The sequence below is a fragment of the Plutella xylostella genome, chromosome 11, assembly GCF_932276165.1.
Source record: "Plutella xylostella chromosome 11, ilPluXylo3.1, whole genome shotgun sequence".
Taxonomy (NCBI): domain Eukaryota; kingdom Metazoa; phylum Arthropoda; class Insecta; order Lepidoptera; family Plutellidae; genus Plutella; species Plutella xylostella.
The window spans coordinates 4,158,837-4,183,861 of NC_063991.1; the positions used below are offsets into that span (position 1 = coordinate 4,158,837).

At 40.9% G+C, this 25,025-nt stretch overlaps 4 protein-coding genes and 1 long non-coding RNA gene across 10 annotated transcripts in view; 2 read left to right on the plus strand and 3 right to left on the minus strand.

Annotated features, from left to right (window-relative positions):
• Positions 1 to 13,497, minus strand: part of LOC105389496 (zinc finger protein 85) — a 35,513-nt gene extending 22,016 nt beyond the window's left edge. Inside the window, exons 1-3 of one of the 5 annotated variants that reach the window (XR_007266761.1) lie at positions 13,341 to 13,497; positions 10,205 to 10,356; positions 4,186 to 7,646 (exon numbers count right to left, since the gene is read on the minus strand). Coding sequence is in view for 3 of the 5 variants with exons in the window: in XM_048623955.1 (XP_048479912.1) it covers positions 6,223 to 7,646; positions 10,205 to 10,334 (1,554 nt within the window). In the remaining 2 variants the exon portion in view is untranslated. Of the gene's footprint in view, positions 1 to 4,015; positions 7,647 to 10,204; positions 10,357 to 13,340 lie in introns of those variants that run through there. The other 4 variants (XM_048623955.1, XM_048623956.1, XM_048623954.1 and 1 more) reach the window with 4 other exon arrangements.
• The window catches only part of LOC125488551 (zinc finger protein 85-like), a 144,504-nt gene extending 120,040 nt beyond the window's left edge, over positions 1 to 24,464 (plus strand). Inside the window, exons 2-3 of the mRNA XM_048623986.1 lie at positions 15,844 to 15,995; positions 22,526 to 24,464. Of these exons, the coding sequence (XP_048479943.1) occupies positions 15,866 to 15,995; positions 22,526 to 23,961 (1,566 nt within the window). The 5' untranslated portion in view covers positions 15,844 to 15,865 and the 3' untranslated portion in view covers positions 23,962 to 24,464. The remainder of the gene's footprint in view (positions 1 to 15,843; positions 15,996 to 22,525) is intronic.
• Positions 1 to 25,025, minus strand: part of LOC105392845 (zinc finger protein 184-like) — a 342,691-nt gene that overhangs the window by 179,247 nt on the left and 138,419 nt on the right. The window lies entirely within an intron of this gene.
• The window catches only part of LOC105389492 (zinc finger protein 70), a 153,202-nt gene that overhangs the window by 100,481 nt on the left and 27,696 nt on the right, over positions 1 to 25,025 (plus strand). The window lies entirely within an intron of this gene.
• LOC125489162 overlaps positions 1 to 25,025 on the minus strand; it is a 232,846-nt gene that overhangs the window by 77,843 nt on the left and 129,978 nt on the right. The window lies entirely within an intron of this gene.

Sequence of the window (25,025 nt, forward strand, 5' to 3'; positions counted from 1 at the left end):
GAAGCCAACCAGGTCACTCTGTCTGGAGCTTATGAGTCAATGTTTTCTCGGCCCCCGGGGCGTTTTTCACAATGCCCATGTCCATAACAACATTGGGCTGAAAAACCAGGGCATCATAAGGGACACTAAACAGAGGGTTCATTTTAAATTTAATTGAAGGATGAGGAAGGTTGGAAGCAAAAATGAATGATTTGAGAAGGAAGGAAAGGCCATGGGTTTCTTGAGCAAGACATAACCGCTTAAGGGTATCGAGCTTGGACAATAGCGGGTGAGACTCTGATTGCCAGATCCTGAGGAAAAACCTGTCACACAAGTACTGTCTCCGCAGCGAGAGAGGGGGGTCGACACACTCAACCTGAAGGGCATTGGTGGGGGTAGATTTCATTGCACCGGACACTATTCGAAGACACTTGTACTGAACCTTATCAATTTTTTCTAATGCAGCCTTATTACAGGGGTCCAGGATAAATGAGGCATAGTCAAAGTGACTTCGAACAATGGCGTTGTACAGTAGCTTCTGAGAGTATGGATGTGCGCCCCACCAGACACCTGACAGTGACCTGAGGACGTTGACACCCCTCTCGCACTTCTGAGCCACGTAGTTCATGTGATGGCTACCCGACAGCCTGGAATCCAGAATCACACCCAAAAATTTAACTTTATTTGACACAGTGATTGAATGCTCTCCGATAACAACATCCAGATCTGGGATGTTTTTTTTTCTAGTGAAAATCACTGCTGTGCATTTAGTGGGAGAAAGAGATAACCCATGTCTATCCAGCCAATCCGTGAGGTACCTAAGAGCCAGGTTCAGCTGGACATTTGTCTCCGCTAACGAAGGAGAAGCATAATAGAGGGCCAAGTCGTCAGCGTACTGTAGAATGTCGCAAAAGCAGTCAACGGATTTATCTAGATCGTGAGTGTACAGACTGTAAAGGAGGGGGCTTAAGACCGATCCCTGGGGGAGGCCTTTCCAAACAAATTTTGGGGAGTCAAGGGAAGTGGTAGGGGATTTTATGAAGATGGATCTCTCCATGAATAGGCTGCAAACCAGACGGGTAAGCTTCACTGGAATGCTCAGCTGGCGCATTTTCTGCCTGAGCACAGGAAGAAGTACATTATCATAGGCAGACGCTATGTCAAGGAAGACACCCACAAGATATTCTTTCCTCTTAAATGCGATGTGAGTATCTGTTGTAAGTATTGCAAGGCTGTCTAGAGTGCTCATCCCTTTCCTAAACCCAAACTGAGTTTTGGCTAGGATTCCTCTATTCTCAATTAGCCATTCGAGCCTGCATTTAATTAAGTGCTCTAAGATTTTCGCCAAAGCAGAGGAGAGGGCGATCGGACGTCGGGAGTTAGGATCACGGGGGTCTTTTCCGGCCTTCAATATGGGAACAACTATTTGCTTACTCCATGAGCATGGAGTAACTCCGTACTCAAGGAAGTAGTTTATCAGCTCCAAGTAGGCCTGCTTGACCTTGAGGCTTGATTTTGAAAGGAAAGAGTATGGGATGCCATCAATACCTGGAGATGAATCAGTTAAACCGGATAAAGCAGATTGGAGTTCATCCATAGAAAATGGAGAATCCAATCTGTCTGAAGATGGTAAGAGAGCTGGTGGGGGGCGGAGAGCACTGGAGTGTGGGACATATGGAGGAGCCAGTTTATCGCTGAACCCTTCTAGCCATAGAGAGGGGTCATTGCTCAAAATATCTTCGACGTTAAGGGAACCGCGATATCGGCGAATGTATCTCCACACCAGAGAAGGAGGGGACCTAGGCGAAAGATTTTCACAAAATCTGATCCAGCCCTGTTTCTTTTTCTTCTTAAGGAGCCGTTTGGTGCGTGCAGCTATCCTTTTGTAGTTTATAAAATTTTCCATGCTCATATTAGCAATATAAAAATCCTCTGCATTTTTGCGCTCGTCAACAGCCAAGGAGCAGTCGGAGTCCCACCAAGGAGGTTAGACTCTTTGGCCTTTTCGCGATTTTCTATTTTTGGCAGAGGATGTTAGAGCTTTTTCAAAAAGGTCGTAGTTGTATAAAAAGTTGTCACTAGTACAGGGTTGGATCAGACTGAGCTTATCTTCAACCGAGGTGATGAAGTTAGACCACTCATTCCTGCCTATCACGTACCTTGGGAAGGCGCATGTATCAGCAAGAATGGTGGATCTGGTAGGGAGCGTAATAGAAATGGGAAAATGATCACTCCCAAAGGTATTTGGGAGGACCCTCCAGAATATTGATGTTGAAAGAAGAGGAGACGAGAAAGTGAGATCGACAGCACTTTTTGGGTTCTGACGGGGTAGGACTCGACGGGTAGGAGAGCCGTCATTTAAAATACAAACATCTAAGGTATCAAGCATGTCTAAGAGGGCGATTGCAAAAGCGTCCGTGTGGTAAGAACCCCATGAGGTATGGTGGGCATTAAAGTCCCCCATGATCAGAAGAGGTTGCGGGAGAGAAGAAATTATATTATAAAAAGATGGGAGGTGAGAAGGGTGGGGATCAGGGAAATACACGGACACGAAAGTAATGTCTAAAGCCCTAAGGGCCACAACATTAAATTCCTGTCCGTGGGGAGGGGTAGGGATAGAGGAGAAGGTAAGGGTACGCTTCACAAGTAAAGCGCACCCAGCAAACCCGTCATCCCTGTCATCCCGCAGACACGAGTAGCCCGGAACTCGGAAACGAGAACCCGGCGCCAGCCATGACTCCGAGATGGCAACAATGACGGGCTTGATGTCATCTATTAAGTTGAGTACTTCATGTTTTTTACTTTTAAGGCTCTGAGCATTCCACTGAAGGAACCGGGTCGGGTTCAGAGCCATTCTGGCTGAAGGAGGAGAGTTCTCTAATCTTAAGTGCAACGTGGGGCGGTATTGTGTCGCTGAATTTAGACAGCAGACTGACAACTAATGAAAGTAAGTTATCCAATAAGTTGTCATTGGGAGTAATCACATTCAGGGCACTTCCATTAGGAAGTGAGGAAGATGGTGATGAGATAATGGCCTGATGGGCAAGTCTGTCATAGCCAGGAGAAAGTGGAGACCTAGGCCTGCGTTGAGTGGTCACAGTCTTTTTGTAGGATTTTTTAGGAGATGGGCCATTAGGTTGTGTAGATGCTACTTCAGCAAATGATTTTTTGCTCTTAGGAAGTCGAGCATCAGCTTCAGCGAACGAAATGCTGTCCTGAGACATAATGACTTTTATGGATTTTTGTCTAGCTTGTTCTGGACAGTTCTTATCCGTGGAAGCATGGCTTCCTGAGCAGTAAATGCAAGTGGGAGGGTCTGCATCGCATGTCTCACCCAAGTGTGGTTGGGCACACTTGAAGCAGCAAGGCTTGGATCGGCAATTAGCCTTCACATGGCCAAACCTGCAGCAAGCGTGGCACTGGATGGTTGGGTAGGTGTATCTGTCGACTTCTACAGCAGCACGGAAAGAGTAATTTTTTTCTGGGAGGTATTGTCCCCTGAAAGTGATTACTACGCTTTGAGTAGGGACATATGAAACGTTTCCATTGTTGATCACTTTGCGACTAAATCTGCGTGCTTTAAGAACAATACCGCATCCATGGGGGAGGTCCAAAGAACCCACAAACTCATCCATGGAGAGATCCACTGGGACTCTCCTAGCAACACCCATACGGGTGATGTGGTAAGTTGGGATAACTGCCTTAAACTTGTTTGGGGACAGAGCTGGGTGGTTGATAAATTCGTTGGCCGCTCCCGCAGACTTAAATTCCACAGTAACACGGTTACGACCTGTCATTTTGACACCACCTCTGGTGATGTCAGTCACTTTGTGATTGTACAAAAATTGTCCAAACTTAATAGCCCTCAGCGGGGTCCCAGAAGCTGGACTTCCTGAAGAGCTATCCTGAGAAACGTGGACGATAAATGGTCCAGGGTCACTGTCATCGTACACCTTAGTTTCGTCGAGACTCGGGTGCGTATAAATGGTCTGTATGCTAGCAGACGCGAGATCGGGGTTTAGGATTATTCTCTTACCTTGTTGAGAAGGTTGTATATCATCCCTAGGGCGCTTTCGCGTCTCCTGGGGAGTATCCGTCAGCATTATATCCGGCGAAAGATCTGGCGGGTCGGGATCTGGAGGACGATCTGAATGGTACTCCATTTCAGAAAGGGAAAGAGGGTTTACTGACAATCACAACACTCACCAGTTACCACCACCACAATAACAACAAATAACAGGTATTAACTATGTAAATTGGCACAGAAAAAGGTCCGAAATCGCGATGATTGTTAGGAACACGTGGGTACCCCAGTCACGCACGAAACCGAATCCAAACACATCCAAATACTGAAATACAAGCCAAAGCCAAGCTGTCATATATCATAATATCATTGACATTTTGTTTGTAAATGAAAGTACTCTGTGGTTTTTGTTTTAATTTCACAGATTAAGTATTTCATTTTTACATCAACACCACCGCCGCCACAGCCGAGGCCTCACATGTTCCTTCTTGAGAGCTCTTACTCACATATTCTCACGTATTCTCGAGTAAAAGCAAGATAAAAATTATAAGTAAATTTTAAAAAGGAAAGACAAGCAAAGTAGATATCATAGACTAGTTTTGATGACAAACAACAGATGGCTCTGAGAACTCAATACCGGTACAGGACTGTATGAAATAACCGCGGTATCGACGTTTATCACATAACTGAAATATATAGAAATTCCAACGCGAAGTTTTAAATAGAAAACATTGCATGATAGGTAATATTCCGCCTCCTTGTACTAAAAGTTTTGTTTAGTTTGCTGGTAGTTACTTACCTATAGCAGCGCTGTCATGTAGCATTTCATAGCTTGACAGAGGAGCGGCTTCTTATTGTAAGAGAAGTAGGTAGGTATTACGTTCCTTGGACTCACCTCACTCTCTCACTCCATAAACCATAAAAGTATTTTTATATGTATATTGATGTACCTAGATCATACCTAATCCTGCATGAAGCCTGCCTAAAGTGGAATGATATTAAATCTTCTTAGTTACTCCTTTCCTACTAGAGTTAGTGAGGACCCCGCGTCCCCCGCAGCCCCGCATAGTCAGACACATTGCCACAGAGGAACAATACACTAGACGTTGCGCTCAACTCCCCGTCTCCATGCTGACCCGCATGGGGAGTGCGAGTTTTTACTCCGTTAGAATAGCGGCGAGTAAACGCGAATTTGTGTAGCGCGAGAGAGTCGCCATCTAGCGGTATACGCGCTGCACTAGCTCCGCACCGTACAAATGTCGATTTTCACTGCTCAATCGGTTATGAAAAACACACCTAGCCCTCAGTTCAGTTGCCGGGGTGCGGGGGACGCAAGGGCAGCAAGTAACTACGTTGTTCTTAAAACGCCAAAAAATTTGATCGCATTCTTTAACACTACCACAAATAAACTCTCTAACGTAGGTATTTATTGATTATTGAGGTGAAATAAACAATAAATAATCCTGGTACTCATACTAGGTATATTGTAGTCTTTAAAATTATATAGGTAGGTAGTTACTGTCCAATATTTTATTCACATAAGAGTAATGTCAAAACAAGCTTTGAATGAGTAGCTAGTAGCCGCCGCAGACGCCGTGTCCCGGTCGTCGGTGCACACATGGCGGCGTACAGTTGACGGCGAGCTGCGAGCGCAAGCGCTGAGCTGGACAGAAGCCAGGACAGTTGCTGAGGACAGGACGGCGCGGCGCACTCTTGCGAAGGCCCTCTGTACCACCGCGGCACTAGCACAGCAACAGGTACCACAAATAATATGAAAACAACATCAGTATTTTGAAATAATAACGTTTATTAAAAATATACAACATTTAGTTGTTTTAACCAAACGATTAATGACATTTTATACTGTTCCGAGGCTTCCAATTGAGCCGGGATTTCAGGCATCTCGGTGTACAACAGGACGCTGTCCTTGAGCAGCCGGGTCACTCAGTAGTGAGTCACACGTGACGGCTACAGACGGCGCCGCTAGAAAGCGACCGTCCGCGCCGATGTCAGAATTGCAACTGAGGTGGTTAGTGTAGGTGGAGTCGCTTGTATGTGGGTGTAGGAGAGCGTGTCGACGACGCGGCCTGTGCGTCGCCGGCGCTGCCTGCAGTGAGGGGACAGGCGGAGGCCGAGCCCTCGCCCGCAGCGCGCCCCACTGACACTCACTGACATCCCGCTGTTTCACGCCGTGTCATGTACTACGTTTCCCGGATTTCTCATTTTTTCCGACGCATCAGAATCATATGGCTGTGCAGAAGTAATTTGTGCCTCTTAAGAGTATTTATATGGTTAAATGATTTCGTGCAAATGTCACACTGGAATGGCTTTTCGCCAGTGTGAATTAACTTGTGGTTCTTCAAATGAGTTCTTTGTCTAAATGTTTTCTTGCAAGTTTCACACTCGAATGGCTTTTCGCCAGTGTGAATTAACTTGTGGCTCTTCAAATTACTTATTCGGTAGAATGATTTCGTGCAAATGTCACACTCGAATGGCTTTTCGCCAGTGTGAATTAACATGTGCGTTTTTATAGTACTTTTATGTCTGAAGGTTTTCTTGCAAATGTCACACTGGAACTTCTCGCCTGTGTGAAGTAACTTGTGTTGTTTTAAATTCCATATATTTCTGAAGGTTTTCTTGCATGTTTCACACTGGAATGGCTTTTCACCAGTGTGCAGTAGCATGTGTCTCTTCAATGTGAAACTATGGCTAAATAAGTTCTTACAAATTTCACACTCGAATGGTTTTTCTCCAGTGTGTAGTAACATGTGTCGCTTCAAATGACTTGTTTGCTTGAATATTTTCGTGCAAATGTTACACTGGAATGGCTTTTTCCCAGAGAGACTAAACTTGTGGTTAATTAAACAATTTCTATGTCTAAATGTTTTCGTGCAAATACGGCACTCGAATGGCTTGTGGCCAGTGTGAATTAACATGATGTGCTCTATCAAGCTACTTTTTTTGCTGAATGTTTTCTCGCAGGTGTCACACACAAATTTCCGCTCACGTGGGTGTATCATATTTTTACGTATTACTAGAGAAGCCGAGGCTTTAGTTGAGGTAGTGGTCTCGGTGTGTGTGCTCGTGTAATGTTCACTATACGCTTCAGTGGTGGGGAACAACACTGCACACTGAGCACAGTAACAGTTGTTGTTCAATAGAGTGGTATAACAGTTTGTTACAATAATTTTCGCTCCCAAACATTTTTCCATTTCATAATACTGTTTAGTTATCCTCATGCTTCTATTTTCATCAGTGTATATTGATACTGCCAAATCTTGATCATTGTTTGTTTTGTTGTTAACAACATTATTACAGTCACCTGGTGCATCAATTTCTCGTTCTTCATCAGACTCGTCTACATGTATCTTGCCGAGTATAATTCTGTTTCTGTAAAATGGCAATTCATTTGCTACAACATTCTCTGATTCCTTCTTGATTTCAGTATCAACTTCATGAAATTTTGTCAAACTGTTCCCCTTGACAGTTATTGTGACATCCATGTCAGTACACAGGTGGTCAGGTTTCACATCCAGGTCTTTAGTGGAGCACTCGGTAGGATGATCCCCACTGTAGACTGTTAAATTGTGTAGATTATTTTTGTTTTCATTTCTCTTTGGTACTTCCTGCGTTGTAAAGGTTTCTGTAAAGTACAATAAAGTTTAGTTGGGATTGTTGGGATAGATATAATTAATGTGTTTAGGGTATTCATATGAATGAAGAAAGAGTAAATATTCTACTTTTTAGTTTACAACGCTAGAGTCGCTCTGTGGTTTGTCACTGCTGTGAAAATGTTAGCCAGATTAGTGTTAGTTTCATTCAATTTTGTTAAGACAGGGATATGTCAGCCACTGGATTAGAAGTACAGTCAGCTGCATAAGTAGCAACACTTTTGAACCTTGTCAAACTCACCAACTTCCTGTTTGTTCATACAACCATTGTCGTTTTGTTTAGTAGGTAGTTTGATACGGTTCAAAAGTGTATAGCTACTTATGCAGCTGACTGTACATGTACATATCAAAAATGTATGAAAACCGCATCGACCATATTTTCGCGGCCGTCTCGCTCGGCTCCCTGCTCGCCGAAGCACCAGAATGTGATGTACGTGGGTGGTCTGAAAAGTTTCCGATCTAACATAGATACAAGATTTTTTTTCTTAAAATTTATTTTTATTCTTCTTCATAGCCCGTCAAACAGTAATTAGGCGGCGCCAAAACACGGATTTATTGCGCCTAAACTGCGCCAACAGAGCATTGGAAATGTTCATTCGAACACGTCGTTGGTATGACGTTAGCAAACGCGGCAGCCAACGCGCGGACAGCCTTCTCATGCCTAAATCTTGATTTAATATGTGACAAACACGTTCTCTGGACATTGTCATTGCCTCTGCTATCTCTCACACTTTAATTCGGCGGTCGTCTAACACCATTTGGAGAACTTTAGCGATATTATCGTCAGTAGTTACAGTTTTTGGACGTCCCGAACGTTCATCATCTCCGAAGCTCTTACGGCCACGTTTAAATTCGGCTGCCCAAAATTTTCCAGTGGTAAGTGACGGTGAAGAGTCCCCGTACACAGAATCTAACTCATCTTTGATTTGCGTAGGGGTATTCCCTTTCAAAAACCAATATTTTAAGACAGCTCGATACTCGATTTTTTCAATTTTCACAGAAATGCTCACATCGACTCACTCAAACAACTGTAAAATAAAAACCACGCGTCAAAAATGGCTGAAACTTTGAAGTGTTGCTGTCAAAAGATGCACAGTTACATTCCCTGACTTTAATTGATGTTTGCTGCCATCTTCATGTTGAGGTCGGAAACTTTTCAGACCACCTACGTATTTGTGGATAGAATGAGTTCTCTGATGAATGTATGCAGGGGAATGTTAGAGAGAAGTGTGAGTGCTATAATTATAAATAAATAAATATAAATATGTGGGGACATCTCATACACGGTCATCCGACCCCAAGCTAGGCAGAGCCCTTATTATGGGTATCGGACAGCTGATATATCTACACAAATACATAGATAGATACATTAATATATACAAGGTGTTGCAAAATTGGTATACTAAGCCGAAACCTACATGTGCAGCATGTTATATCTAAGCCCGAAACTGAAATCAGAATTTGGAAATTCGCGATGATTTCAGTTTCGAGCTTAGATATAACAAGCTGCACATGTAGGTTTCGGCTTAGTATACCAATTTTGCAACACCCTGTATATTTAATATCAACACCCAAGACCTGAGTACAAATATCTGTATTTAAACAAATATCTGCCCCAGCCGGGAATCGCACCCACGATCTTGGGCATAGCAGTCAGGGTCACTAACCACTACACCAGTCAGTTACTTCATTATGTAAATTAAGTAACGCCAGAGATGCGGGTTTGAATCCTGGCCCTGACATGTACCAATGAGTTCTTTTAACTTAAGTACAATGTATACCATCACTCTTATAGTGAAGGAAAACATCGTGAGGAAACCTGCATATCTAGATCTAGCACATCTAGATATGTGAACCCACCAACCCGCAGTGGACCAGCGTGGTGGGAAATGGTCCAAGCTTAGGAAGGCAGTTTAGATCTTGGGGACATGCAAAGGTTCCACTCGAGAGAGCCCGGTGCAGGTACTTACACCCTCACAGAGAATGGAATGGAATGATATGAAGATGGAAGATAAATTTTTAAATCAAAAATCACATAAAAAACACACACCATCCGACCCCAAGCTAGGCAGAGCCTGTAATATGGGTATCGGACAGCAGATACATTTACACAAATACATATTAAATATTAATATCAACACCCAAGACCCGAGTGCAAACAAATATCTGTCTTTAACAATTTATATCAGCTGGGAATCGAACCCGGCACCTTCGGGATAGCAGTCAGGGTCACTAACCACTACACCATTCAACCATAGATGAGTAGAGCTTAGAAAACTTTGATCGGGCCAGCATATTTCCTCATTAGTACAGGGTGTCCAGTAAGTAGTAAGTACCTACGACAAACTGCATGGGGTGGTAGCCTAGGTCTAGGCCAACCTCAACAACATGAAGTAACATACTTTGAAGGTGATAAAATAAATTTGGATGAATAACAAAGATTTTGTGTTTTATTGATCTTTTCCCTATAGTTTTTACACAGAGTTGTATAATATAAATATAACCTTAACAGAGCATTCAAATTACAAACCTGGTGCTACACCTTCACTTGTATCAAAATCAATAATTTCTTGTTTGAGAACGGCAAGATCTGGAAACACACTCCTCACAGTAGGGTTGTTCAACAGATCATGTTCCTCTATGTCCATGCCATCCTCCATCTTATACAGTGGTTTCGTACAACTAAAACATGAGAAATATATTCAAATAGCAATTAATGACTTCTAACTAATCTCTGATTTTTAATTGGAAAGAATTCTGACATTTTATAAGTGATGCTACTAAAAAAGCTCTTTACCGAAAAAAGGAAAAATTGCGATCCATTTCTGGGCAATAATTTTTTCTTAATATTTTTATACAAAAAGATAAATCTAAATATTTACTTGCTCAAGTAAACTAATACAAAAATAACAAATATTTTAATATAATAGCTGTTCCCGCGAGCTTCGCTTCGCCTTAATAAGTTTTCCCGTGGGAATTCCGCGATAAAAAGTAACATTTGTGTTAATCCAGGGTGTCAGCTAACTCCATTCCAAATTTCATTAAAATCGGTTCAGCCGTTTTGACGTGAAGAAGTAACAAACATACACACATCCATACAAACATACATACACACATACACTTACAAACTTTCGCATTTATAATATGAAGTAGGATCACGACTCACGACCAATATATCGAATTAATTTTAATTGCTTTATTTTATTCTTTAGCATGGCATCACTTACTACTAAATTCAGGGATAATAAACCTTTTTAATCAATTTCAAAAAAAGATTGTCTATTCGGTAAGTACATGTTCGGTATGTATGTAAGATTATTGGAACTGCACCATATTGACATATGACAATATATTAGGGCTAATAAACAAATATTCAAAATTTTATAAATGTTTATGTACCTATGTATTTAAATTTAAATTTGTTGGAAATTGTGGGTCAGGAGAAACACAAATACCAAAAGTGTATAGTGGACAAAATGGCCGCAGCACAAGGCATTACTGTGCTTAGACTGCCCCCATATCATTGTGAGCTAAACCCTATAGAATTGGTGTGGACTCAAGTGAAGGGGCATGTCGCAAGACACAACACAACTTACAAAATGGCGGAAGTTAAAAAACTATTACTAGAAGGTATAAAAAATGTTACTCCTGAGAAATGGCAAGAATGCCACAGCCACACAATAAAAGAGGAAGATAATATGTGCACTCTCGACGATTTTATTGACAGAGTTACAGAGTCTCTAATAATTAATGTCAGCGATGCTGATGATGATGATGATATTAGTGATGATTAGGTAGAGATTTTAATAAACAAATCCATCATCATCCATCCATCATCATACCTATAGCAGTTCACTGCTGGACGTATTCCCTCCCAAAGCACTACAGCTGGATAGAAACAACTTCCAATCAGAGGTCAATAGAAGAATACAATTGGGCTGGGCAGCATTTGGCAAACTTCGTCAAGTCTTCTCGTCGCCCATACCACAAAGTCTCAAGACGAAAGTCATTGATCAGTGTGTCCTACCGGTTATGACCTATGGGGCTGAAACGTGGACACTTACAGTGGGACTGGTTCACAAACTGAAGGTCACTCAGCGAGCTATGGAAATAGCTATGCTTGGAGTCTCTCTGAAAGATCGCATCCGGAACGAAGTAATCTGACAGAGAACTAAAGTCACCGACATAGCTCACCGAGTTAGTAAGCTTAAGTGGCAGTGGGCTGGTCACATCTGTCGAAGAACCGGTGACCGATGGGGTAAACGTGTTCTGCTGTCTTACTCCCAGCGATGAGTCGCTGACACAATTTCACCTGTATCGCTAATTTGGTACCTCCACCGCACATTTTAGACTCACAGTTTGCTGTGACGTCACGCAAGCCAGTCAGTGCACACAATACAATTTTATAGAGCGACATCTCCTTTTTTACCTCTATTAAAAAACGAACGCAACATCGGCCTGACATCGGCGTACTACGGCTACCGTTTCAAAAAGAATTACTAGTTGTTTTTAGATATATTTTCTACGACAGTGATAATTATATAAGATAATTGAGATTATCTTTATTTGTATTTTTCACTGTTTGTGATATATTTAGGGGCGGTAATTATTTCTCACTGTAGGTAAATCCCCTTTTAATTTGGAGCGCCGCACTTAATAAAATGGATACAGGGACTAAAAAAAATATATTATAGTCTCAGATGTCCAGACTCGTATTGAAAAAGTGCCCAGCCCAAAAAGGTTTGTGATCTCTGATTTGTCTAAACTTGATAACTGTCAGAATTCCGTAAGATTACTAATTACAGTATAAGTAGTATAATGAAATATATTCTGAAGGCACAAAATTTAATTTTAGCGATGTAAAACTAGAAATGTTGCCAGTGAAATATGAGATTTGACTTAACACTCATCATCGTCATCATCATCTCAGCCATAGGACGTCCACTGCTGAACATAGGCCTCCCCCAATGATTTCCACCTTGTCCGATCGGAGGCGGCCCGCATCCAGTGCTTCCCCGTGGACTTGACTATATTGTCTGTCCATCTCGCGTGGGGCCGCCAAACAGTGCGCTTACCGGTACGTGGTCTCCACTCTTCTGCTCCACCGACCATCAGTCCACTCACTAACAGTAACACTCATACAGCCTGATTATAAACAAAGAATGTATATAAGGTTATGACAGCCTAAAATTAGAATTTGTGCCTTCAGAAACAGCATCAATATAATCCTTTATTGCAGAAATACATGAGTGTAAAAGGTGGGAAAAATAGTAAGTAGGTATTCAGAACCATTTTCTACCAGTTTTCATAACATGCAAGAAGATTTATAGTTAATAATTAATTTTACAAAAATTCAATAGACTGTAGCATGATAATCTGTTAACTGCACCAGATTTAGAGCTAAAACGATATAGACTTTTTGAATAGGAGGCCACAAACAAACACTCATATAGCATTTGTTGAGGAAGGCCGCCCTCACCCCCTAACACCAGCTAATTAAAGACCTCTGCAGGCTCTCTCACTTCCACTGAGCCTACAGCCACCGACAACTCTACATTCTGCCACATATTCACTCTTGTGTGTAGCATAGATTTAGCAAACAAATGGAGGAAAAGCTAACCTCAAGACCAGAAGTAAGTATGAAGGTTTTATAAAACTATTCTTACCCAATGCAGTGCTAAACACTTTATTCAGCAGACTATCGGTGAAATTATCATTTATTAGCTTTAAGGGTGCGAATAGTTAAGAATATTTTTAGGTTTTTGACAAAAACACATCCAAATACTGAAATACTGAAACACAAGCCAAAGCCAAGCTGTCATATATCATTATTGACATTTTGTTTGTAAAATAAATGAAAGTACTCTGTGGTTTTGATTTTAATTTCACAGATTAAGTATTTCATTTTTACATCAACACCACCGCCGCCACAGCCGAGGCCTTACATGTTCCTTCTTTAGAGCTCTTACTTAGGTATTCTCGAATAAAAGCAAGATAAAAATTATAAGTAAATTTTAAAAAGGAAAGACAAGCAAAGTAGATATCATAGACTAGTTTTGATGACAAATAACAGATGGCACTGAGAACTCAATACCGGTACAGGACTGTATGAAATAAGCGCGGTATCGAACATGGGCTTTTCAGCTAATACAAAATGTCACTCTTATTTTTCAAGCTCTAATTTTTTGTTTGTGGGCACATCTATAGATGGCGCTGTAATGAGAATTATAATAATGATAATTGAGTCCAAATAATATCTGGCAACATTATTTTACTATTATTTATTTTTAATACTGGTAATTATTAAAACTCCGGCAATGGTACGTTTCTTTACAGTCAAAATATTACGTCAAATTCAACTGCTATAATAGTTATTAAATATTATAGTATCTAGTCATTCACGAAAATTTAATAAAATAAAACATTACATTTATATTTATATTACTAATACTGACATCAATATGTTTAAAAAATATAGAATTTGCATACTACAAAATATTTCAGTGTGTATATGTCATTCACGCAATGTGTGCATAATACGGAACGTTATTTGTTATTACGGCCGCCATAATACAAATAACTTTTTCGGATTTTTGTGATTTTATCGACAACTCTAGCTTTTTCGTGGACTCTGATTTGCCTCCTCACCTTCTGACCTTTGCGAGTACTATAATTGACCTTGATTTGCCTTTTGATTTGGATTTTGTACTATGGCGTCGAAACATAAGTGTTTTATTCCTGGTTGTGACCAGAATGAAAAACGTAAGTACCTATATTCACTAATTAATGTTCCGACTTTGGACGAGTGTTGTGTCTACCGTCATAAAATTAAGTTTGATGTAATCTAGCTGAAGGATTGGTGCTTAGTGGCGGCTTATCAAGCTATGTACAACTCGGTTGCCAAAAGAATGGACCTGATACCGTATTCATAGCAACTCGGCGATACCGTAATGGATCGCGTTCGTAGTTAATCGACGCTCAAGCGAAACCAAGAGTAGAAACCAGTATCCCGCGCGGCATTAAACTATGAACTCCATATCATTGGTACAGGCCAGGATTTGAACCCACGGCCTCTCGATTGAGAGGACGAGGCCTTATCCATTACGCCACCACGGCTCTCCGTCATGCTGGTTAAATATAAATGTTTTTATTGCAGGTGAAACCACCAGTACCTTACATAGGTTCCCCAATCCTGATAAGGATGCTGGAAGATTCAGAAAATGGACCAATGCTATTGGTGGAATGTTATGTGTGGAGTACCTATTATAAAAAAAGAAATAAATGTCGAAAACCTTATCCTGATGTATTAATTTATCCCCGTTATTTTATTCACGTAGGTATTTAATAGATACAAATAGCTAGAAATAAATCAAAATACCTATGTATTACCATTAGTGCTATATATACATATATGAAATTTAGTTCCTGGGCACATCTACAGCTGGCGCTGATATCATCGTGTGACTGATAGCTCTATTCTCAGAATAATTAATGTACTCTGTGAATAGAAACATTCAACCACAGAGTACTTTCAAACAAAATGTCTATGTTCAATGTCAATGACATGACAACTAGGCTTGCATCACGTAGTGTTTTTTCCTCTATGGCTTGCATTTGGGTGAGATTTGGGTCATTTTGGGTATTTGGATGTCTTTTGGTCAAAAACCGAAAAATATTCTTAACTATTAGCACCCTCAAAGCTAATAAATGTTATAAAACGAATAGTTTTATAAAACCTTCGTACTTCTGGTGTTGAGGTTAGCTTTTCCTCCATTTGTTTGCTAAATCTATGCTACACACAAGAGTGAATAAGTGGCAGAATATAGAGTTATCGGTGGCTGTAGGCTCAGTGGAAGTGAGAGAGCCTGCAGAGGTCTTTAATTAGCAGGTGGTAGGTGGTGAGGGCCTTCCTCAACAAATGCTATATGAGTGTTTGTTTGTGGCCTCTTTTTAAAAACTATGAGTAGGTACTTTTTAGCTCTAGATCTACTGGTACTTATAGTGAAAGTCTACAGTATATTGTTTTTTTTAAAATTTGATCTATAAACCATTCGCCTTATGGTACTGGTATCTACATCCTCACACTTTTGTACGAGTGGCTGGTTCTGCTTCCAGTCATCTTGATGTCATTTGTATATGAAGTGAGTATAAATATGTCTCTTGTTTTAGTTGTACAAAACCTCACTATAAGATGGAGGATGGCATGGACATAGAGGAACATGATCTGTTGAACAACCCTACTGTGAGGAGTCTGTTTCCAGATCTTGCCGTTCTCAAACAAGAAATTATTAATTTTGATACAAGTGAAGGTGTAGCACCAGGTTTGTAATTTGAATGCTCTGTTAAGGTTATATTATACAACTTTGTGCAAAAAGTATAGGGAAAAGATCAATAAAACACAAAATCTTTGTTATTCATCCTATTTTATCAACCTCAAAGTATGCTCCTTCAGAAACGATACACATATGCCAACTAGGGCATGCAATACCGCAATACCGGTATTGCATAATACGGGGGAACCCGGACAAAATCCACGCTTTTTTCAATACCGGTATTGAATGTTAATACCGGTATTGAAGTTATACCGGAATTGGACATTTTTGAGGCTATAAATCAAGCGATTAAGATATAGTTAGCCTTGTGCTCCTATATACTATGAAAGTGCACTTGTTTTCAAGCGTTAGATGCGGTTTTTGGCCTTTGGAAACCTACTTGTTGTCCCTCTAATACTCAATTCTCATAAAAAAATATTACATAATACAGAATTTGATGGCTTTTTCTTGTTGTATTTTGCCCTTTACGACCTTTAAACAAAATATATGCCATTTATAACAAGGAAGTCTAATACCGGTATTAATACCGGGATCCTGCATACCATGATGATGATGATGGGATGATGCAATACCGGTAATATTTTCAATACCGGTATTGAGTTCGGGTATTAGAACTCAATACCGGTATTGAAAATATTACCGGTATTGCATACCCTAATGCTAACAAATAATCTAATCGTCAAAACATTTTTTAAACAATGTTTCTGGGATGAGTTTACTACTACTTAAATCCGAATCGAATCCGAAAATCAACAACTGCGGACTGAACTACAGCAGTTGAAGCAACAGCCGCCGATCTCTCCAGTCGTCAATGAATTGCATAGCACCATTAACGACCTGAAAACGGAACTGAATGAGCGAGATCAAAGCTCTCTTCTTAATGATGTGGAGATCACTGGCCTACCTGAGTTCGAGAAGGAGTCGACCGGTCACCTGGTGATGGCTATCGGTGCCAAGCTGGGCATGGTGCTGGAGGAGCGCGACGTGGTGAGCGCGGCGCGCGTGGGAGCGCGGCGCCCGCCGCCCGGCGAGGGCGCCCCGGCGTCCCGCCCGCGGCCGCTGGTCGTGCGCCTGGCACGCCGCGCCCTACGGGACCAGCTGGTGGAGAACGCCCGCGTTCGTCGTGGTCTCACTACTGCGGACATGGGGCTGCCTTCTCATACCCCCAAACCCTTCCACGTCAACGAGAGGCTTACTAAAGTGAACCGTTCACTCTTTGGAAAGGCTCGGGAGCTAGGCCGCACACACAGGTGGCGCTTCATCTGGACACGAGAGGGTCGAATCTTTGCTCGACAAAACGACACTTCGCCTAAACATCTGATCCGATCTGATGCTGACCTGGAGTCGATATTTCGAACATCAACCACACGCAATTGATTCCTTATTGTTTTATGTTTTGATACATCTCATTTTCACTGTGATCGTATTATCTTTATGTTTCAATGTACACTGTTCTGGTTTCCTCGCACGAAGCTCCATAATATTGTTATTAGTAATGTCTGAAATTCTGTTTGTTCGTGCTGAATGTACCGAGTTAAATGGTTTTCATGTTAGCAAAAGGGTTTTTTATCATAACGTTACTATGTTACACTTGTCACAATCACAATACTTCAACTACAATTTACACATTTATACATATATTGATACCACACACTGTCGTCTTATTCACTCTTATCGTTTCACCTTACTCTTCAACGAATATATATACATAACTCTAAGTACGCGTACACTTTATGTAGTCTATTTTGCAATCTTATTATTTAGAAATGATTAAACTTAAACGTATTAAAATTAGTTTGTATAATGCTGGGTCACTCGGAACAAAACATGACGAGTTTTTAATGGCTATGGATAATATTATGCCCGATATAATAGCAATTAACGAAACTTGGCTTCAATCCGGCCAGGACGCGCGCGCGCCGGCGCCGGCTGGGTACAGACTGAGGCACCTGCCGCGGCCGCCGGCTTGTCGCCGTGAGCGCGGCGGTGGTGTGGGCTTCTACATCAGGCGCGGGCTCACCGCGCGAGTCTACCCTCATCCATGCTGTCCAGCAACAGCGCATATAGAACAAATGTGGCTATCCATTAATGTCAACGGAACTAAATTGATTGTGGGCACCGCGTATCGTCCACAATGGGTGGCTGTTGATGTTTTCCTGGATACACTTACTGAGTCAATCACCTCATTCTCTGGTTACGATAAATTAATACTGCTAGGTGATTTCAACATTGACCTACTTCACAGTCAAAATAGCTCAGCCAAACTGTTGCAGCAGTTTTTGCAATGCGTAAATCTTAAGAACTACGTAACTGAACCCACGCACTTTACAAGGGACAGTGAAACACTCATAGACATTGTATGTACTGACGCACAAGTCTCACTCGCCGATGTTACCTACATTCCTTCGCTCGGTGCTCATGCCATTGTGTCTGTAGTACTAAATATAAAAAAAGAACGACCCCCGCCTAGAAACCTGACGTACAGACCATTAAAGTCTATGAATATTGACGAATTTAATAAGGACCTAGAACAAATTGACTGGAATTGTATTATTAATATTGATTGTGTGAATGATATGGTTATGACATTTAATAATTTATTACTAACTCTTTTTGACAAACATGCTCCCATTAAAACCGTTACTGTTCGTGACAAGCCTAAACCATGGCTCACAAGTAATGTTAAGTACATAATGAAATTAAGGGACGAGACACACAAAAAATATAGCATAACCAAATCTGACGCAATAAAATCACAATACAAAGAATTAAAACATCTCGCAAACGTATCTTTATTTAATGAAAAAAAAGCTTACTTCGAACAAAATATTAATAAATTTGAAGACTCAAAAAAATTATGGAGATCTCTCAAACAATCTGTTCTACCCAATTTTAAAAATTCAAGAGAACTTCCTGAGCAGTTTAGCGACCCGCACGATATTGGTGACCACTTTAATAAGATTCCAGGATCAAATATAGTATCCCCCACTGACATTTTATCCTACCAAACTTTGCGTCACAATAGCTCTTGTTTCACTCTTAATACTGTTGACGAAGCCACTATAGCAAAAGCTATTATGTCCATAAAGACGAACGCCGAGGGTATCGACGCTATTAACATGGATTTAATTATTCAGACACTTCCTCATTCTCTTAAGGCCATTACACATATAATTAATAAATCTATCCAGAGCTCCAGGTTTCCGCACGTATGGAAGATCGCAACTGTGGACCCCATACCAAAGAATAGTGATCCAGCAGACGTAACTGAACTACGGCCAATCAGTATCCTGCCATGTCTGTCGAAGGTTCTGGAGAGGGTGGTGTATAACCAGGTATCGACATATTGTGAGGCAAATGACGTCCTGCCGTCCTATCAGTCTGGCTTCAGGAGGGGCCATAGCACGAACACTGCTCTTCTTGATGTAGTGAACAATATTATATGCTCACAGGATGGCGGAAAGGGCACTCTACTGGTCCTACTCGACTTCTCCAGGGCCTTTGACTGCATCAATATTCCACTTATGCTGGCAAAATTGGTTTTTTACGGTTTTGATGCACAGGCTGTTCGCTGGTTCGAAAGCTATTTTCAGGATAGGACTCAGCAGGTTCGCTTAAAAAGATCTGACGGATCCTCCTACATCTCTAGACCTTACAAGGTCGAACGAGGGGTGCCACAAGGATCAATTTTAGGTCCACTTCTTTTTATAATATATTCGTCTGATATAATAAAATCAATAAAAAATTGCAAATTTCATTTATATGCTGACGATCTGCAAATATACACGCATGTATCCAATAATGATGTACAGTTAGGAGTAGCGCTGCTAAATGAGGATCTACATAGGATTTCTGAATGGGCCACAAGAAACTGCCTATTGCTCAACCCTAACAAATCCAAATATATGATACTCGGGTCTAAACAACATATTAAGTTAATAGGAAGCCAAAGACCTAGTATACATATCCATGGAGAACCCATCGCGAGGGTGTCTGAAGCTAGGAACCTAGGTCTCATCATGGACGAGGAACTGCGTTTTGAAACACATGTGGCGGAGCTAGTTCGTAACTGTTTTTACAGGCTCAAGGTCTTATACAATATAAGACAGTTTCTTAATGTCAACATGAGACATAAGTTGTGCGAGACGTTAATTTTATCAAAATTAAATTATTGCATCGGTGTATATGGACCGTGTTTACTACAAAAAACCTACAAAATGTTGCAACGGGTACAAAATGCCTGTATACGTTACTGTCTCACTGTACCACCTAGAACACACGTAACACCTTTCATAAATAAAGCAGGGATCTTGAAGATTGAGGCCAGAATGAAGTTGCATCTTTCCGTTCTACTGTTTGGTGTCGTAAAAACGCATAAACCAGCGTACCTCTTCACTGAGCTTTCCTGGCGCAACTCGCTGCGTCGGTGTACAGCACCTTTGTTAACTCCCCCTTACCGTACAACAAAATTTCGAGGCTGTTTCAAGTATATGGCGACCAAATGCTGGAACAATATACCCCCTCCCATCAGAGATCTTATCAATAAACACACTTTTAAACTGCGCTTCCGACTTTACTTGCTAGCTGTACAAAAGCAGGCTGCGTAGCTTACGTTCTAGCATTCTCTTCGCCATATACTTTTTCTAGGTGTCACCCAGCAAATTAACTACCACATCACTTGCTATCATTTTCACACATATCACTTAAACTCACATCACAATATATTCGTTTACACATACTACATAGCATACACCCATAATCATTTAACACAATTTATTGTTACATATTATTATATACATACATTCATAACATAATATATAAATATCTATTTTATTTTAGTATAAATATAATTATAACGTACCACAACACACTTTTACATATTTACTACACACATATTTATGTTTAGTTGAGGCTCCACTCCCACTCACTAAAATTGGTCCTGGCAGAATACCAGCGCTGTGATTATTTAATTATAATCATAGTATTATGCTGAGTCAGAACCCTTTTGCTAACATGATAAATACACATGTTGCTTTTCTATCTGCATGTCTTTAAATAGTGTTTTGTGTTTATGTAATCTTAAACTTTATGTTAAAAATCTTGCTGTGTAACCTGTGTATGTGTTGTGTTAAGTAAATAAATAATTTATCTATCTATCTACTTGCAGCGAATCAGCTTATAAAAAAATGATTTGATGATTGGATAATTCTTTGGATTATTTGTATCGTTTCTAAAGGAACATACTTCATGTTTTTTAGGTAGGCCTAGACCTAACACCCCACGCAGTTTGTCGTACTTACTACTTACTGGATACAATGAAGGATCTAGTGATTCAACCAAAAAGGAGATTCAACCAGATGCCTGCGACATATCTATCTTATGTTTTTGTGTAAATGTATCGGCTGTCCGATAGCCATATTACAGGCTCTGCCTAGTTTGGGGTCCGATGGCTGTTTGTGAGATGTCCCCACATATTATCCTTACTACTCGTAATATCCTTACTAATATTATAAATGCGAAAGTAACTGTGTCTGTCTGTCTGTTACTCTTTCACGCCAAAACTACTAAACGGATTTGAATCAAATTTGGTATACATACGGTCTAGACCCTAAGAAAAACATAGGCTACTTTTTATCCCGGAATTCCCACGGGAAAACTATTTGGGGCGAAGCGAAGCACGTGGGAAGAACTAGTTAAGTATAAATTATTATCTTCCATCATCATTCATGCATTCATTATTACTTTTCTTAAAAAAACATTTATAGACTTTGTCATTAATACTACTGTCAAATAAACCCTACCCACGCCTGGCAAAATTTATTTATTATACAGATACATTGTAATATATCAGGTATACAAAAACCCAAATCGTTACTATAATTTGATATTTATTAATGTATTACTAGCTGACCCGGCGAACTTTATACCGCATCTTACCCTATCCTACCCTACCCTACACTACCCTACACTACCCTACACTACCCTACACTACACTATCCTACACTACCCTACACTACCCTTCACTACCCTACACTACCCTACACTACCCTACACTACCCTACACTACCCTACACTACACTACCTTTCTTACCTTTTAAACCTTCCCTGGACTTCCACAAATATTTCAAGACCAAAATTATCCAAATCGGTTCAGCCGTTCTCGAGTTTTAGCGAGACTAACGAACAGCAATTCATTTTTATTATATAGATTTGCTAAAACCATAACTATGCTACTCTTACAGCTAAACCAATACAGTAGTGTAGATATAGTAGATAACTTATATTTAAATATGGCACTCACTTTCATACTTCTCTCTAACATTCCCCTGCATACATTCATCTGAGAACAAAATTGCATTAAAAGTCACAATAACCGTAATCTGGCTAATATTTTCACACAGACCGACTTTAGCGTTGCTCAATACCAATAACAAGAAGAATGTTTATCCTTTCTTCATTCATGTCACACCCTAAGCACATTTATATCTATCCCAATTAAACATTATTGTACCTTACAGAAACATTTACAACGTCGCCGGAAGTATCAAAGACAAATGAAAACAAAAACCAACTACACAATTTACCGGTCTACAGTGGGGATCATCCTACGGAGTGCTCCACTCAAGACCTGGATGTGAAACCTGACCACCTGTGTACTGACATGGATGGCACAATAACTGTCAAGCGCAACAGTTTGACAGAATTTGATGAAGTTGAAACTGAAATCAAGAAGGAATCAGAGAATGTTGTAGCAAATGAATTGCTATTTTACAGGAACAGAATTATACTCGGCAAGATACAAGTAGATGAGTCTGACGAAGAACGAGAAGTTGATGCACCAGCTGACTGTAATAATGTTGTAAACAACAAAACAAACAATGATGCAGATTTGGCAGTGTCAATAAACTCTGATCAAAATAGAAGCATGAGGATAACAAAACAGTATTATGAAATGGAAAAATGTTTGGGAGCGAAAATTATTCTAACAAACTGCTATACAACTCTATTGAACCATAACTGTTACTGTGCTCAGTGTGCAGTGTTGTTCCCCACCACTGAAGCGTATAGTGAACATTACACGAGCACACACACCGAGACCACTAACTCAACTAAAGCCTCGGCTTCTCCTGTGACACATAAAAAAAGAAATAACCCACGTGAAAAGGTATTTGTGTGTGATACCTGCAAGAAAACATGCGACAGAAAAAGTATGTTAATAAAGCACATGTTAGTTCACACTGGAGAAAGGCCATTTGAGTGTGACATTTGCAAGAAAACCTTCAATCAGCGAAGTGCTATGAAAAGACACAAGTTAATACACACTGGTGAAAAGCCGTTCGAGTGTGACCTTTGCAAGAAAACATTTAGGCATCAGAACACATGGAAAGATCATAAGTTAATTCACACTGGGGAAAAGCCGTTCCAGTGTGACATTTGCATGAAATCTTTTATCCAAAGATATACTCTTAACAGGCACATGTTACATCACACTGAATCAAAACCATTCCAGTGTGAAACTTGCAGGAAAAAGTTTAAATATGTATCTGCTTTAAAACGACACAAGTTGATTCACTCTGGCGAAAAGCCATTCCAGTGTGAAATTTGCACGAAATCATTTAACCATAGAGATAATCTTAGGAGCCACAAATTAATTCACTCTGGCGAAAAGCCATTCCAGTGTGAGATTTGCAAGAAAACCTACAGACACCTTAGTACTATGAAAGTGCACAAGTTAATTCACACTGAAGAAAAGCCATTCCAGTGTGAAATTTGCACGAAATCATTTAACCATAGAAATAATCTTAACAGACACAAGTTAGTTCATTCTAGCGAAAAGCCATTCCAGTGTGAATTTTGCACAAAAACATTTAACCGAAGATGTCATTTGAAGAGGCACATGTTACTTCACACTGCAGCACAGCCATATGATTCTGATGCGTCAGAAAAAATGTGAGAGAGTTCATGCCAGGATGTTAAAAAGTGTGTTGTTCACTTTTAACTATTGCAAGCCAGCGAAGTGATTGCACTTTTCACTAATTTAACTACTTGATCTCGTGGTCTAATCGTTAAGCTTTTCGGCTTTCTATATGGAGGTTGAGGGTTCGCGTCTCTGGGAGGAGAAACTTTTAAATATTTTTAGTTTTTCTTTTTTTTTTTTTAAACTAAATGGTTTATTTAAATTAGAGGAAATATTACAATATATTATTATGACATAGTAACTTAAGCCTAATAATAAAGAATGTTACAAACTAAACTACCTATATATTATACAAACTAAACCTATGTACATAACTAAAACTATATGTAGAACAGACCTTCTAAGCCTGGTCCCTGTGGGAGGGTTCCCAACACGCTGGCGACATTGCCCCGCTGGATCGCCAGACTCAGGCGCTGGCGGAGGTACGCCCCGGCTCGTTTGTCCCCTGAGACGTCTGCGAGCCGAGAAGAGATCTCTTTCACCAAACTTTTGGCATCCGGACCCCATGGCCCCATCGTTTCAACGCCAAACGGGAGAAATAAGTATGTGCTGTCGAGCGACCTGTATTTCTCCCGTTTCAGGTTTTCAGCAGTACCAGCCGCCGCTCCCGCCGCCCTGGATGTGTGTGGGACGTGTGACGTCGCCAGTGTGTCGACGCACGTGGCATCCCACACTAGCGACCTCCCGTGTGCCCAGGGAATGAGCGACATCCCGTCGGGCCTCTTTCCGTCGTCGCGAATGACACCGGCAGGTTCCAGCACCGCCGGGGTGTTGACTGACACAAGGGCCCGGCGCAGGATGTCGTTCAGTGCGGCGTGGCGGGACAGGCGGCCGGCACTGCGTCTGCACGAGAGGCCATGGTGGCCAAGTTGGTTGACCTCCGCTCCGCACGGGCAGTGATGGGGCTGGACAATTTTCATGCCAAGCCGAAGGCCGATCGCCGTCTGGAAAGACCTGTCGTCGAGGAAGGTTCCCACCTTCGGCGAGGGCAGGGCATGGAGCCAGAGGCCTGACTCGCGTTCTGCCGTCGAAAAAAAAAA